This window comes from Passer montanus, unplaced genomic scaffold (assembly GCF_014805655.1).
Source record: "Passer montanus isolate IOZ18808 unplaced genomic scaffold, ASM1480565v1 scaffold81, whole genome shotgun sequence".
In the NCBI taxonomy this organism is placed as follows: domain Eukaryota; kingdom Metazoa; phylum Chordata; class Aves; order Passeriformes; family Passeridae; genus Passer; species Passer montanus.
Window position 1 is genome coordinate 2,901,484 of NW_024373368.1, and position 17,294 is coordinate 2,918,777.

At 37.9% G+C, this 17,294-nt stretch overlaps 1 protein-coding gene across 1 annotated transcript in view; it reads right to left on the reverse strand.

Annotated features, from left to right (window-relative positions):
• Positions 1-17,294, reverse strand: part of GTF2I (general transcription factor IIi) — a 69,029-nt gene that overhangs the window by 10,310 nt on the left and 41,425 nt on the right. The window contains exons 13-26 of the mRNA XM_039732894.1: positions 15,116-15,181; positions 12,213-12,396; positions 10,770-10,822; positions 9,139-9,222; positions 8,229-8,412; positions 7,857-7,915; positions 7,115-7,186; positions 6,414-6,606; positions 5,607-5,665; positions 4,864-4,959; positions 4,307-4,402; positions 2,664-2,729; positions 1,238-1,421; positions 348-400 (exon numbers count right to left, since the gene is read on the reverse strand). Of these exons, the coding sequence (XP_039588828.1) occupies positions 348-400; positions 1,238-1,421; positions 2,664-2,729; positions 4,307-4,402; positions 4,864-4,959; positions 5,607-5,665; positions 6,414-6,606; positions 7,115-7,186; positions 7,857-7,915; positions 8,229-8,412; positions 9,139-9,222; positions 10,770-10,822; positions 12,213-12,396; positions 15,116-15,181 (1,449 nt within the window). The remainder of the gene's footprint in view (positions 1-347; positions 401-1,237; positions 1,422-2,663; positions 2,730-4,306; positions 4,403-4,863; positions 4,960-5,606; positions 5,666-6,413; positions 6,607-7,114; positions 7,187-7,856; positions 7,916-8,228; positions 8,413-9,138; positions 9,223-10,769; positions 10,823-12,212; positions 12,397-15,115; positions 15,182-17,294) is intronic.

A 17,294-nucleotide genomic window follows, 5' to 3' on the forward strand; every position in this document is an offset into this window, starting at 1 on the left:
CATTCAGATGATCTACACACTAGGAGCAAATAATTTATCTCTAGACCCAAATAAATCCTGTGAATCCTACATGACTGGTTATGTTTACTACAGAATGTAGTAAAGAATACATCAGAGGCACAATTATTTGTGAATAACTTTAAAAAATTAATACTCCCTTGTGAGAGCTATATTTAAACTGTAACTGGTAAGTGTTTTTCCCATCTTGAAAACAGACAAACACACCAAGCAACTGCAATGTAGAATAAATCTTTCAGGAATTTATTAACACCATACTGCTCTCATAATTAATATTTAACCCTTGAAATAAACTGTTATCTAGAAAGTAAAGCAGCTGCAAAACTCACCTTGGGGGCTTCTATCAGAACTTCCTTTGATAGCTGCCTCAAGCATCTCAGGCCTGCAAACAGATTGAACATTTTACATACAATAATAAAATTGTAACATCAACATTAAAGAAAATCCCATTTTGTAAAAATGGTAACTAAGTGATATCCTCTCAGCCAAACAGACAGTCAAGAATGCAATGACTGAGAGGCTCCATAACTTCCCAGAATCACAGAATCTTAGACTGGTTTGGGCTGGAAGGAACCTAAAACCTTACCCCTGCCATGAGCAGGGACACCTACTACATCAGGTTGCTCAAAACCCCATCCAGCCTGGCCTTGAACACTTCCAGGGATGGGGCAGCCACAGCTTCTCTGGGTAACACCCTCCCAGGGAAAATTTCTTCCAAACATCTAATTTTACCCTGCTCTCTGTCAGTTTAAAGCCATTCTCCCTTGGTCTGTCACTATCTGTCCTTGTAATTTCTCTTGCCACTGTTTCTGCACTGGCACAGGAATATCTAAACCTGTTCTAGGCAAAAGAAAGAAAATTCTTACAGCTCTCATTAAAATAATCTCCACTCCTCAGCTCCCCATACACAAACAGCAAGCTTTATGAGTAGCCCATAAGTGCTCCTTGCAGTAGGAATTAAACCAATGATATGATAATTGTGATGGATTAAGAAATATGGACTTGTTCTTCCTCTCACAACAGTCTAAGAGTCTGTCAGAACAAAGAGATTATTGTATCTTGTTCCACTGGCACAAGAGCTTTCCCACCATTTCCTCAATAAACATATTCCAGTGTGTATTTTATAGAGTAATTTAGCAACTTGGCAACACAATTTCATTTTTTGGTCTACATTTAAATTCTCATAGAACAGATTATTAAAGACATATGGGAGCCTTACTTTTTAATAATAAATTTTATTTTGGATCTATTTCTCAGGATTTTCTCTAGTCTTGGAATCCCAAAAGTCGTAGGCTGGCGGAAAGGCACCCCCTCAGGCAGTCCTTCCACGTGGAAATCCTCTGGGTAGGAATCAAACAGTGCATATGGCACCTTCACTGGCCCACTGCGTCCCAGTGCTTCCCCTGAAATGCAACAGAGCAAATAAGGACCCGTTAGGCAGCTGGAGTGTACAGAAATAGCATACCTCTGCTAGAAATGGAATAGGGTAGTTGGCACACGCATAATCAATTTACCAGCAGGCTTTGCCTTCTTTGGTGACAGCTATGAGTATGCAGGAAGAAAATTAACAGTTCAAACATGACTTTCTGTTGCAGTAAATCTCACCATAATTTGCTGAAAATCAGTGATTTGCATCCAGCTCATGCCACTGGCTTGGTGTGCATGCATGACTATCCTACCTGTATGCTCCTTTTGTCTTAGCTTTCAAAGGCAAGATGTGGCTGGGGTGTGTATTCCATCACCCTCTGTCAGAGGTGGGGCAGTTCTCTGCTGTTCATGGGGCAGTTTTCTTTATCTCTCCCACAGCCAGTCCTCCCTCCAGGAGATCTCTGCTGTCCATGGCCACTGAGTGTCCCTGCAGGGCTGATCAAATTCCAGCATCCCATGGGGAGATGCTGTGCCCAGGGCAGGAGCCAAAGTCTGACTTTGGCAGGGTTGTTTTGTTTTACTGCATTTTTATTTTTCCTAATAAGGAACTATTATTCCTAACCTTTATCTTTGCCTGAGAGCCACTTAATTTCAAAATTATAATAATTCAGAGGGAGGGATTTTACATTTTCCATTTTAATAGAGGATTCTACCTTCCTTAGCAGCCACCTGTCTTTTCAAATCAAGACACACTTTGTTGAAGGTAATGCATTCTGCCACTTTCTCTTCTGGAGAACAGTACCAAGGACAGATGAGATTCATGCTCTTGTTCAAGAGTCCACACTCAGCTGAGTAATGAGAAGCCATTACTTCCAAAAGTCACTCATTTCCAAACAGCCTGCACTAACTGTTGGAATATAATTGAGCAATTTCTCCAGATACCACCCATAACCTATTTTGAGTCATGCAGAGTCAAAGTCCCATCTATAAGCAGAGTGATGAAAGCTCAAAATGATGTGCCAGCATGTGACATCACTGTGGCTCATTAAAGAAATTGTAATCCAACTACAACTTGCCCATTTTCAAACCCAAGTAAAATAACAAGTGGAAATGTGACATTGGATTGCAAGCACATGAGAATGAACTCAGATGGGAAACTGTAAGGTACACAAGGATTGCAGGAGCTCTGGAATAAGCAGATGAACACCTCTCATACATTTATCTAACTGCATGTTCATAAGAAAGGCATCTCAGTAATAAAGAATCAATAAACATACCACATTTTTCATTAAAAAGATCTTCTACTTTCTCCTTCAAGTCATTGATTTTGGCATTCCACAGCTCTTCCAGGAAGAAATTGGATGTATTAGAACAACACTTACACAATGAATCACTTTGAATTTTAACAAATCTTTAATAAATTATTATGCTTGATAACCAATTTACTGTGGCAGTAAAAATGTGCAAAATGGCTTTCATTTTGCAAAACTATATCCACATCAATCCTTATTTTCCTGAAGCTTTGAAATACACTGTAACTAAATAAAGCAATTGTGATTAAAAGCAAAATTAATCCAAGAGTGATTCTTATTTACTATCAGATAGCATAAAATTTACTATCAGATAACAGAAAATTTATTCATCTGAACGACCCAAAATAGTGGCAGAAAGTTCCTCCTATGTTCAATGACACAGCCCTGAAATACATGCCTCTCTCCTGAGAACTTTAATCTCTAGCACAGTTTCTACTTTAGTGGTGAGATGAAAAGTCCATTTAATTTAAGCATTTTGTTTCTGACAGCCATCAGAGCAATTTCCAAACCAGTTTACTTGTGGCTGCACTAAGTGAGCCATGGCTGGTATACAAAACTAAAACCTCAGTCTAGAGTTTAAAAAAAGTTGCAGATTAAAAAAAAAAAAAAGCTTAGGTCTAACAAGCAACAGGAAAGTCCAAGCAAACTGTTTGCAACTCTGAATATGAATACCACCCTAAATCAGTAGCTAAATCAGTATCTCATTCATTCTGAACTTGGTAGGAGTAAATAATTCATTTCTTATAGGTTTTTTGACCATACAGCTTTACTAAAGAAAGCATAGGGCACAAAAAAGATAAGCAAATAACAGCAAATTCCTACATGAATATAAGCAAATAAACTCAGAATGTGAGTATGCTGAAAGAAAGGTTTACTGAGACATGGAACTACTTACAGTTATTTTGAATGCAGTCACTCATCTCACTTGACAATGAAGAATTTTTCTGGATTGCAAATTCAATGCTGAGATTTCTGTTCCAGAGCACTGCACTAACAGGCCTGGGCCTCCATGGCCAAAAGCTCTGGCCTGCATTCATGAACACAACTACTTTCAGGGCTTTCAGCCCTGTCCAGCTTTTCCTTCACTGATTTTCTACAGCTGGAGAGGCCAGTCATGGCAATCATGCACAATCAGCTCTGACAGGTCATGGCTTACTAATGCTGGCTCAAATCCTTCCTGGTCCCTACATCCTACCTAGGTATCTCTGCACAGTGATGTCAATATTTCAAATTTGTGGAGGGTTTATGAAATTTATGCACATTATGCTGGGTTTATGCACTTGATGGTACTTTGTACCAGAAAAGTCCTTCAAGGGTCTGCAGCACTGTGCAGTAACAGAGCAGCACAAATCTAAAACTGCCTTTGCACCTGAATCAATGATATCTAATGGATCTGGGCTGCATTTGTACAGCATACTCCACATATCATCCGGTATTTCTCCGCTGGAAATTACTACACATAATGAAGAACTGAATGTACACAAAAGGGAGGACTTCAGTCATTCACTAACTACATCAGAATATGAACTCAAAATATCTGATATGTAATCTGGATGTTCCATACCAACATTAAAGAATGCATGGGTGCTAGTTCTCCCAATACTTACCAAAACAAAACCCTCTTCCTTGTTGCTTCAAATTTTCATTGGAGTCACTGGTATGAGAATTAGCTTCTGCATTTGTGGTTTGGTCTTTTTTAGGACCTATGAAGAGACATTACATATATAAGGCAGAGAAGAAACAAGACATCATACAAAAAGAACAATGCATCAAACTTGATTACTAGAGAAATCTTCAATTCTGAATCAAGAGTAGAATTAAAAAAACCCACCCTTGTTGGTTCTAGAGTTGTATTTAAGAATTTAATGCTACTGACCACATCTGTGATCTCTCTGTTCAGGACCACAGCAGTTCCCCACATTTCTGCTTAGAATAATGGGCCCAAGCAAGCTGTCAAAACTGCAACATTTTACATAAGCATCATCTACACAGTTTGTTTCAGAAATGAAAAATAGAGGCGCTTTTATATTGAAGTGTATCTGGAGCCCTCAAGAGTTTGCTACATGAAATGTATGTTACTTATGAGATATGAAAGCTTAGAAGAACAGAAAATATAGAAGAATATAATAAAAGAACATCAGAAGAATATTTATTTCTTCCATACTGTCTTCAATAGTAACTACAATCTCTGGGACACTTGAATTTTCTGAAGAGCTTCGTGACCTTCTGGAAGTCCTTGGACCTTTGGAAGGACCAATTCCTGGAAGCCAAAGAACACAAGGTGTAAAGCACAAAGTTTGCACACCTAACAAAGGAACAGCTGTATTCTAACCATTCTAACAGACTGAACTAAGCAGAGTCTACACAGTAAAACCTGAACAATACAGTGATGCTCACAATCCTAAGAAGTAGGTTTAGTGCTCTTGAAAAAAAACACATCTAGATTTTCCACTAATTCAGAAGAAAAGACTTGGTTTTTTTTAAGTGTGAAGGAGAGTTTTGGTACTTTTTATTATCTAAAACCCCCAAAAATTACTAACATCTGAATTTTCTACAGACAAAAGATTCTTTAATTCTTTTCTTATAAAACACCATTATTGTTTACAGCAGTTCACAGCTCTCAGTTAAAAATGGTTGAAGCCATTAAAAGTGAAATAAAAGTTGTCAAAATTGAGGAAATTCAATTTTCTGTACCAGAACAGTCAAGTAGAAAAGCAGATATATTTATGGTTTGAGTGTCTTTCTCAAATAACAGCAGATTTAGAGGCTACTATGCTAGATCATCTTAAATAATGCCTTTTATTTACAACACCTGTCTTTTCAACCACAAAGATCTCTCAGTCTGCTAGGGAAGCAGAAAAGAAGTATTTACAAATGGATGGCAGCACATAATATTGAATTGCTTACCTTTTTTCTTTAGTTTACTAGCCAGTCTTAGAGGCAAATGGGGAATGATAAGCTCAAGCCTAGAAGTTGAACAGAACAAATCCAATCAATTGCAAGACAAGTCATATAGCAAAAAGTTACTAATTTCTTGGAATTCAGTTGAGTTCCTATTCACATAATATCAGCTCTCTACAAGGAAATTCTGTTAGAAGCACGGATGACTCTCCATCTACTATAACAACAAAAAAAATAGAAAACATAAAGCTGTACTTTCTATTCTGCAATTTTCTTCTGGGTTTACTTCAAGCAAAGAAAAATACAGAAAAAGAAAAAAAAGAAGGAACTAAGCTTCCAGGTACAAGACCATTCCCCCCCCTCAATTCTTGCTGAATGAAATATACAATTTATACATCTACAGAAATTTAATGAGGAATGTACGTCCTTGCATGAGATAAATGGATGACTCTCCATCTACCATAAGAACAAAAAAAAATAGAGAACATAAAGCTGTACTTTCTATTCTGCAATTGTCTTCTGGGTTTACTTCAAGCAAAGAAAAATACAGAAAAAGAAAAAAAAGAGAAGGAACTAAGCTTCCAGGTACAAGACCATTCCCCCCCCTCAATTCTTGCTGAATGAAATATACAATTTATACATCTACAGAAATTTAATGAGGAATGTACGTCCTTGCATGAGATAAAACATATGTGCAAAATATTCTTTGTGTTTCATGGAAGCAGAGTTTAGGTAGCATTTAAAGCCTAGAGCTGCTGGGAATGAAGTCAAGTAACTTCAAAATCAGAGGTAACAATAACTGGACAAACTTACTTCTTAATAACAAATTTGATTTTGGTACTCCCACGGATGATTCTTTCAAGGCGTGGAATTCCAAACCACGTGGGACTCCGGAAGGGGACTCCTTCTGGCAAGCCCTCCACCACCAAGTAGTCAGGGTTTGATTCAAACAGAGAATAGGGAACTTTCACTGAATCGGAAACCTCTGAAAGCCCCAGAGCTTCAGCTGAAAATAGAGATTAAATGATATATTACAGACTTCAATGGGTGGAATTTTATCTCAAGTGATTTTAAGAATCTTGTCTTACAAAGGCTCTGCTACTCAAAGCTAACAAGCCCCCTGAAAAAAATAGAAATATTTAAATATATTTTAACAGATTCCTTATTATTTTCTGTGGAGTAACTGCAAATGGGAACTTGGCCCATCTTGTTACAGATAACAACTCATATAGGCCTACAGTGCCTAATATTTTATTTTGAGAACTTCTCTTCATCCAAAAGCTTTTGAGCAATCATCTCGTCACACAACCAGAAAAATAATGGCCTAGGATGCTGTTATAAAAACATTTGTGTCAGTTATAGGAAAGAGTAAGTATAACATAGGTAAGAGGAGTCAAGATTTCCATATCTGTCCTAGTTTACTTCTGATGCTTAAGTAAATACAGTAACATTTAAATAGAGGAGTTTTAAAATGCAGCAGCATTACAGAACAGTTCATTTAGCATTTAACTTACCAAACTTCACACTAAATATATCTTCTACTTGCTTTCTTAGCTTTGTGATCTTGGAATTCCAATCTTCTCTCGCTGAAAACCAGAAATAGGTGTCAGAGAATCACCCAGCTCTAGATACAGAGGTACATTTAAACATACTTCTTTCAACATGAGAACATGAAAACTAACAACACAATTACATCTGATTAGACAGGGACACACAATGAGTAATGATTATTAATAGCAGCTTAAATGATACACGTAATTTCCTCTACATAATGAAAAATCTATTTAAATGTAGTTACGAATTTCAAACACTGACCCTAGCAGAACAACTTGGTCTTCAGAGCCTTCAGATGCAGGAAGAAATTATTTTAGTGGTTCTCCCTGTTAAAGGCACATAATGCTTTCAAGAAGACACTATAATTCCTTAGCAACAGAGACCTGAAAGAGCTCAGGGTCACCTGTGAAATCCCAAGGGACTCCAGACCTTTGATTCAGGCCAGGACAGTAACTCCAGCTCTCTGGGGCTCTGAAGGTGACCTAGGCTAGTTATTCAAAGGCAGCTGGGACTGCATCAGGATTTCAAAATCCAGACATCCATCCATGTTCACGGTGACCAGCTCATTCCTTCCAACCCTCATGAAGAAAATCCCAGCACACCCATCACACATGGGTTCCTTCTTGAAAAATGCTGCATTGATCTAGATGTGTTTCCCCATCAAACCCTTCCATTCCCACCTGGAGACAGCACCTGTCTTACCTTGAGGGTTTGACCTGTGCTGAGTACCGTCGTATGAAGCGTGAGTTAGCAGCTCTGGCCTGCAACCAGGACACAAACAATCTGCTTATCCTTGTCATAAATTAAATACCACTACCTATTATGACATGAACTGAAGAGTTTGAATTGTTCCATTATTTTTTTCACATATGTCAACATGTTAAACAGATGCAAAACATATTTTGAAATATTTGTCTGGATTGCAAATGCCCACTTTATGATGCAGAATATTCAATGTGCCTATTTGGTATTTAGAGACCAAATGCTTAATGACTTAATGAAACCAGCTGCTTGATTACACATAGGGTGTTTGTTTGGACTTTTTCTTAAAAAACCCTCCATGTTCAGACTTACCTTTTAATCACAAATTTTATTCTGTGGCCTGCTTGAATTATTTGTTCAAGGCAAGGGATTCCATACCAGGAGGGACTCCTGAAGGGGACGTTCTCTGGCAGCCCTTCAACATAGAGGTCATTTGGATGAGCTTCAAATTTCTTGTATGGAACAGCTCTGGGGTCACTGCTCCCCAAAGCCTGGGCTGTTGGAACAAAATGCATCCAGTTACTGGACAGACTGGCAAATCAACCTTTATTAAAAGCTAGCTGATACCAATTCCTCAGGCTGTTGCAACTGTGCTCTTAAAATGTGGAACAATGCAGGACATCTAAATCCAACAAAACCCAAACCTCTGCATGTAAAAAAATGTTAAAAATTTGCCATATTCTATGATGTTGCTGTTGGGCAGTCACAGTACCAGACTGGACTGCTTACTGGGGCATAATACATTTGTTTTATCCAAAGTTGATAATCTGTTGTAGAGTATCATGAAAAAATTTATTCTAGGTCTTACGAAGTTGACCTTTTTTTCATATTGGACAGAACATAAAAATTCACCTAAAAATGTTTTAATACTAATTATGTTTTAATACTAATTGTTTTAACACTAACTATGATGATATTGCAGTGGATATAAGTAAACAGCTGTTTTACCACAAAAGGAAAAAAATCCAAACAGGAAGGAATCAAGAGCAATCAGAAGAACTGTATATGTAAGAGTTAAAATTCTATTTAAACTATGAATTTACCTTGTATTAGCAGTAAACTAAAACATTCTTTATCACTGAACTTCTAGAATTTTAAATATTTGAAGAAAAAAAAATCTGAACAAAGGTCTCATTCATGCAGACGTTCAAAGGAAGGAATGAAAGCAACCTTCAAGAAATACAAAGCCATTCAGAAAAGAAGATAATAATACTGTACTTACCATACATTTTACAGAAAAGTTGATCTACCATCTTTCTCAGTTTGGTGACTCTGGAATGCCAGTCCTCTTTCACTGTATTTGAGACTGACACAGAACAAAACCAACATTCCTTAATTATACTGGTTATATTTTCAGTTGTTCAGTTTATACAATGCATAATCATCCTGCATTTTCAGGTAACAAAATGTTGTATGTAAGAAGTATGGATTCAATGTGGAACTAGAAAAAATGACCATAAAATAATGACAGAATATTAAAACTGACAAAACTCCGCTGAACCAGTGACATCACTGCTGCTACAAAATACACACAATGTTTTGGCCTGAAGAACTGCAATCATCCACCTCCAAACTGCAGATTCCACTTGGAGATGGAAATAGTTTTTCAATGGTTTCATTTCCTGATGAATTTATTGATATTCAGTTCAGAATTAGGAATGCGTACGGAATGAAAATTTGCTTTTAAGGGAACAAACCACATACAATACAAATCACTTTTTGCTCTTGAATATGTCTTTGTGACTAACAAGTGAAGCTTCCCAGTCTCAAAGAAGACACTGGCCAGCTTACACACCAGGGGTTTAGTCAGAATGCAAAAGCAATGACTTGTGCTCCATACTTGCACCAGACTGGGCTCTCAGCATAAGCACCAGCTGACACATCCTGAGATCCAACTGGTCTGTCTTGCAGCCAGTATCAGCCTTCTCAGAGTTTCTGCACTGAGGCCATTCCACAAAACCTTCCTGACCAGACTACCTCCCACAGGAATGCAAATGAAAATCATCTTTTCCTCTGCCAGTCAAAATACAGGTTTCATGCTCATCCCATCCCTTTCCTGCTGGGGACACAAGCTGTCAGGGCCTATGAACAGAGCAGGAATTGGACATGGAGCCACGAGGAGCTGAGAGAGCAGGGGCTGGTGCTCCACAGCTCTGTATCCTGAGATGGCAGTAGACACAGGGAGCAGCAGAGGAAATAATAAATTACTGGGAAAGAGGGAATCCAAACAGGAAGAAAACTGCAGGAAAGGAGGCTCAGACAGCTGCTGTCTCCTGTGCTCTCTGAGATGTTACTGACAGCTCCCAGGGATGCTCTCTTCTCTTATTAGAGAGAATGCAGAGGTCACACGTTTCTCTATCAAATGGTAGCTGGTGATGACAAGCCATATAAGCAACTGCTCAGAACCCTGTGCCATAGAAATTGCTTACCACCAGTTTTCTTAGCTACAGGGGTTTTATGAGTTAAGCAATGTACTTGCTTTCCTCCATAATCAGTACAACCATATTAAAAATTACTAAAATAACAAAAAAAAGGCTAATTTAAACAGCCACATAACAGTCCACTTAAGGATAAGGCTGAGTTACTAGCCTACCTACTATTTTTGTAGTCAAATTTTGTACTTGGAGGTACAGTAGGTTATCAGGACTCAATATACTAAGTTACCTTCAGGAAGAGTTTAATTCCTGCACACACCTTAAATGGACATCCTTATGGTATAGCTGCTTAATTTAGATCCTTAATATTCACTTTAATACTGTCTTTGATAAACTTTTTACAAGAGAACACTATGTGTATATAGGACAAATAGGAATATCACATGTTCTTGTGCAACTCACACATTTGAACACCTACCTGTTGGAACTGTATTGACCACTGGAGCACCTGTCAAACTCAGAAGTTCAGGCCTGAAAGATTTAAGATACGTTTGAACAGTGACAGACACTTTGAGAAACTAGCCTCCAGGTACAGCCTCAAGTAACTACTTACTGAAGGATCAAACTCAAAAAACCTCCCAGGGTACATCACAATCCCCAGCACTAAATCCCAACTAATGCTGAAGTATCAGAAGAGCTGGCTGGAACCCTACTGACAAACCATTTTTCATGCCAATACCCATATCTGATGACTATGGGTATTTACCTATTTCACGGTGACATACAGGTTCCATTAAACTTACTGCTGAGTTGTGAGATACACTTAATCAGAAACAAAGATAGAAATTAAAAATTTCATCTCTAAAAGAGTAAACTTCAAAGCAGACACTTCTGTTTCCAAAATATATCTAATTTTATCCACATTTGAACAAACAAAAAAATTAAACATTTTGATGTTTCTCAGAGAGCCAAACTGGATTTTTAGCTGCTCTTGTTACACATTTCAAAATCAACGAACACCAAAAATTAATTTCTGTTAACAACTAAGACATATTTGACAAAAGCGGGTGCCAGCATTGTATAAATAATTAGATTTATGTATGATATCTGATTTTAAATGAGACACAAGGTAGATCTACACTTCTTCCTTTTCTAGTTATCTGCAAGCACTAGGATGATAGAAACTGACCATGTTCCTCTTAGATGTAAGCAACTAGCACCTGTGGTAAAGGCAGCATGCACAGAGGCAGGGGCTGCCACTACCCCCAGTTCTCAGCCTGACCATTGCAATAATCAGATTCCTGTCCATTTCAAAAACTCTTGCATTAGCCCTACACCACTGAACACAAGAAAACATCAGCTGTTACTCACTGAAGCTTCCTTTAAACTTCAATCAGTCTCCATCTGAGGTCTCCTTCATGTACACTACCTCCAGACACACCAAGGACACCTAAACCACAGGAACCAGTAGCTATGTGTTGGCCTCAAACTTGCCCTAGAAAATGTTTTGTACAAACACAGCCATAGACACCTTGATACAACATTCCAGCAAATTTTTAAAAATAGCATAAGCTGAAATTAGGCCAGGATCCTCAAAGAGGATCAAATATTCCAAAGTCAATGGCTTTCAACATTTGCAGCTGCAGAGATCTGAACAGTACAAAGAGATCTGCCCCTGACAAGAAGTCCATAAGATTGAAGAGATCTGTCCAGAGATCTCTGCACCAGCACTCTAAGTGTTCCACTGGTCTGATAATAAGCTGAATATATCAAAGTGGACATCAACTAAAAACTACTCCTTAGCACCATAAATTAACATGCCAGTAGAAACCAGTTTGGAATTCCGTGAAGAAAAATGAAGCAAAGTGGCACCAGCAGAAAACAATGAGTAATGTAGCGACCAAAATGAAGAACTCCTTACTTCTTAATCACAAAGCGGATCCGCTCCTTTACTAGAAGGATCCTCTCCAGCCGGGGAATGCCGTACGTGGCTGGGCGCCTGAAGGGAATCCCATCTGGCAGCCCTTCCACAATTAAATCTTCTGGATGTGAATGGAAGGTTGTGTATGGGACAGACACTGGACCTTTTGCTTTTATAGCCTCACCTTTAATGAAAAAGGAGAATAAAAACATTAGACTAGTGTCACATTCATATTTTCAGAAAAATCCCTTTGCCCAGAATTTTTCTCCTGAGAAGCTGAGATGCCTCAGTGAAAAAGGAAAACAATTCTTATATTGTTTGCTTCTCCTGTGTTGTGCTCATGTGGAATGTGGTTGGAGATTGTTTACCACCAGGTGGTTGTTTCATTGCTTTTTGCTGTGAATTGTTTTCACTCATTGGCCAATCAGGGCCATGCTGTGTTGAGACTCTGAAGAGAGTCACGAGTTTCATTATTAGTTTTTTAGCCTTCTGTAAGTATCTGTTCTGTATTCCTTAGTATAGTACAGTATAAAATTCTTTAATATAATATGGTATCATAAAATAATAAATTAGACTTCTGAGAACATGGAGTCAGATTCATCATTCCTTCCTTCATCGAGGCACCCCGCAAATACAATAGATTAGCTTGTGGCTCTACTCAATTACCTGTTTGAGATCACTCTGACAAACATTATAATTACCATACAGGCAATAACCCCTCAGCACATTTAAACATTCAAGCATTCATGCTGTGAGGGACTTTGTTTAATAGCAAAATCACTTTGATTCACAGTAAACAAGCTGCAGACCTGCATACATATGCAGATCATCCTCTTTGCCCTTTATGCAAACATTTAATAACAGTGACCACACCTGTTAGAGTGAGGATTCTCACTATTCTGGTTTTGCTTAACAGAGATTTTTGAAAGATGAAGTTATTTAGACTTAATGACAAACTAAGCATGTTTCAGTTCATGTTCAGTTTCTAGCTCTGTTATAATTTGTTACTACTATTGGCTTACAAGTCATTAATGCCTTGGAGTAAGGGCACACATCCCTACCTTTTAGTGAATTCCTGAAGTTTCTGTGTATTTTAAAAATCCAAAGAACCACTAATGAAATAAAAAAATACATTTCTAACACTGCTGAAAAAGCATGGCCCTCCTAATGAAGTCATTGAAACAAATGAAAAGCAACTACCTAGCAACTTGGGAAGGAGCAGGGCACACCCCACCATCCTGGACTTCCCATTGTTGCCATGGACTTCCAGACATTTAGCAATTTTTTGTTATTTACTCTTATTTTTTGCCCATTCCTGTTTTGCTTGTAAATAGGCTGTTATTTTTTTCACTTACACCTACTAGTAAGTGTAGTATTGCTGGAAAGGGATTGGTTAATACCATCATGGGAGGCAACTCATTCTAGAGTGTCTACCTCATCGTAATTTGGTTCTGCTTAATAGAGCATTTTGAAAGATGAAGTTATTTAGACTTAATGACAAACTAAGCATGTTTCAGTTCATGTTCAGTTTCTAGCTCTGTTATAATTTGTTACTACTATTGGCTTACAAGTCATTAATGCCTTGGAGTAAGGGCACACATCCCTTCCTTTTAGTGAATTCCTGAAGTTTCTGTGTATTTTAAAAATCCAAAGAACCACTAATGAAATAAAAAAATACACTTCTAACACTGCTGAAAAAGCATGGCCCTCCTAATGAAGTCTTTGAAACAAATGAAAAGCAACTAACTAGCAACTTGGGAAGGAGCAGGGCATACCCCACCATCCTGGACTTCCCATTGTTGCCATGGACTTCCAGACATTTAGCAATTTTTTGTTATTTACTCTTACTTTTTGCCCATTCCTGTTTTGCTTGTAAAGAGACTGGTTTTTTTTTCACTTACATCTACTAGTAAGTGCAGTATTGCTGGAAAGGGATTGGTTAATACCATCATGGGAGGCAACTCATTCTAGAGTGTCTACCTCTTAAATTGTCTTCAACCAAGTTAATTTTCTTCAGTGAACTTTACTATGTGCAAACATCAAAAGCAAAATTGAAGCAATTCACTAAGAATGATGCTCCTTTCTAGAGCAATTAAAATACAGTGAATCAGATTCTGAACAAGGAAATAAAAAAGGAAATTAAAATACAGTGAATCAGATTCTGAACTGTATTACCTTGGTGCAAGTTGCTTTCAGTGGGCTGTTTTAAATGTCAGATGATAGTCACATCCCAAACATGTAGTAACTCCAAATCACAAGGGATATTCTGAAAGCACTTCCACTTTTCGTGGCAGAGGCAAACCAGCATTTATTTTTACATCTTTACTAATGCTGCTGTAGTTTTTGATATGTGGACACAAAACATATCTAAGTGCAGCATTTGGAGACAAATTTCAAAGTCTAGCACATCTTTTTATTTCCAAGAGCCACTGTATATATAAGTTTTGCTTCACTGTAAAACAATCATAATCAAAATGAACAACCAATGAGTGGCAGCCTCTCTTCAGTGCCACTCTAAAGATTCTTTCACTTAAAGACTCAGTGTAATTGCAGAGAAAAGGACAGCTCTCTCACATGTGGGTGGCCAAGATATGTCAGCATGCAAGTGCTGCAGGAGACTGAGCACAATTGAGAAATAAAATCAAATTTCCCACTTTGGTGCTAAACAAAGGTATCCCATTTTGAAATTACTCTGTTAATCAAAAAAGCTCTTCTCAATTTTACTCTTGCCAATTATATGTCTTCTAACAGTATTTAGCCCTTTGGTGCTGTCAGTTCTGGCGTGCTCCTGAGCCAAGATGCAAGCCAAAGAGCAGTCTGTCACTTGCTGTGACAAAGGACTACAGGCAATGGCTTGGAAAGGTGTGTAACACATACCATATTTTTTATCAAACAGCTCTTACCATATTTTTTATCAAACAGTTCTTCAACTTCCCTTCTCAAGTCAGTAATTCGTGTATTCCATTTGTCTGCAAAGAAGAGGAAGACATGTCAAGCTACAAAAAAACCTGAGAATCTTGTTACCCCTAAATAAAATATGAAGCATGTATTTTTACTTGCAAACAGGTGCCTCCTGAGTACAGTTCAGACTACACCTTAAAATGCATGGATGTATTAAAGAAAAAAAGAAAAGCACAGAATAAAATGTTAAACATTACTTCTGAAAGATGTACATTAAATGAAGTTTAAAAACCACAACAAAAAACAGGTTAAAATAACTTCAAAAAATGATTTCTCTCTTTGATAGCTCATCAAAGCCATCAGCTTTGTCATCAGCTCTTGCTACCTCCAGGGGTAAAGGCAGTTTATAGGTCCTGTTGACAGTAACCTAGATTTGAGTGCAGAAAAGCTTGATAAAGCTGACAGAAAGTACATGGAGTTGTTTTGGTGGAAATCTGTACAACAACATGGATCAGGAGGCATCTGCCCGTCTCTATTTTAATCTACTATTTCTCCAAGTCCTGGTGTTGCAAAATACACCCAGAATTCCTATTTCTGAAAGAAAATACAGCTGCAAAAAGAAGTTCATCCAAATCCAAACCTGTGCATCCAATTACGTTGTCACGTCAAATAACAAAAAACAACAGAGGCAGCCTATGATGATGATTATACTGCTGCAATCCATCTAAATAGAAACCAGGGCTCTTAAATGAAGGCTTGCACTAAAATGCCTCACCTGCACTACAAAATTACTCAAATCCTTTTCATAAAACAAAGCAGTGAAACAAAATAATCTAGAATTTTAATCTTACCAAAATTGAACCGTATTCCACTGCTTGTCCTACTACTGCCCAAGTCGTTACCTGACTTGGGGCTCCTCTGTCTCCTCTCATGGGGTAAGTAGTCATCATCATTATCTTAAACAGAAAAAAACAAAATCACTGGGTTTTTGTGAAAGAAACTCGAGTGCAGCACTGGAACTGCTTTGAATTTCAAAACTACAACAGAATTAAGGAACTGTGCTTACCACGCAACAAACTTTCAACAAATTATTTAACTGAGTAACTTCAGAAAGCTCCTGTTCCTACCTGTGAAGGAACAACTTGTTCCTTCAAAAGGGCTTGTGCAAAGCACAAGAAAGCAAAGAACAAAGCTGCTCCTGTACTTCCTAAGGAAAACAACATTGTCTTCTGAAATATGACTGGGCATCACATGATTGTAAAACAACCATGCAACTGCAAAAGGAATCACAGAATAAATTGTGCAGACAGGGACTACCTTTCTGTTCTGGTACCATTCTTCCCAAAAGCATTTCTTAACTACAAATGTTACATCTAACTACAGTGTGGTTATAAATCAATGGGTTCTCCAGAATGAAGGAATGTTATAACATTTTCTCTGCTCAATGAGTATTATTCATTAACAACACCTGAAAATTATGCAAAAGACACAAATTGCTGTCAAGCATCATTTCAAAACCAGCTCACCAAGTCCAAATATGCTTCTGTATTTTATGGTTTTCTGACACTTCTCCACCAATTTTGTTTACCAAGCAGTGCACAATCCAAACTACACTCGACACCACCACACAATTCTCTTCATTCACTGCCAAGTAATACAAGCTTTGGAAAACACAATTTAGGCAGAAAAATACCCAACCAACCAACTGAAATCGGTGACTTGGGGAACTGACCTTCACTAGTGAGTTCAGCCTCAGAAACCTCACTTCCTTCTGATGATTCATGCTGGGAGGAATCTGAAAGGGAAAAACAGGACAGTTGAATGATTGGCATGACCAAGATTTTTAACTAACAACTCCATGCCTCTGCATCTAAACAAACATTGTCAAGGAAGCCCACTGCATTCACAGCAAGCAACAAAAATAGAAGCAAAGATATATTTACCATGAGCCTTTGAGCAATTCCAGACAAAGGCAAGGAGGTGAAGATTACACATACTCAAAAGTATGTAACTGATAACCAGCTAACTGCTTAAAAAACCTGGGTTTTTACAGTAAAGTGGCTCACCTTTGCTCCTGCATGGGAACCCAGCATCACCACTGACCCTCATCTCGAACTATTCAGCAAAACCACGTGCAACTTTCACACTTGTCTTACAGGAACTTGTAAAATACAACAGATC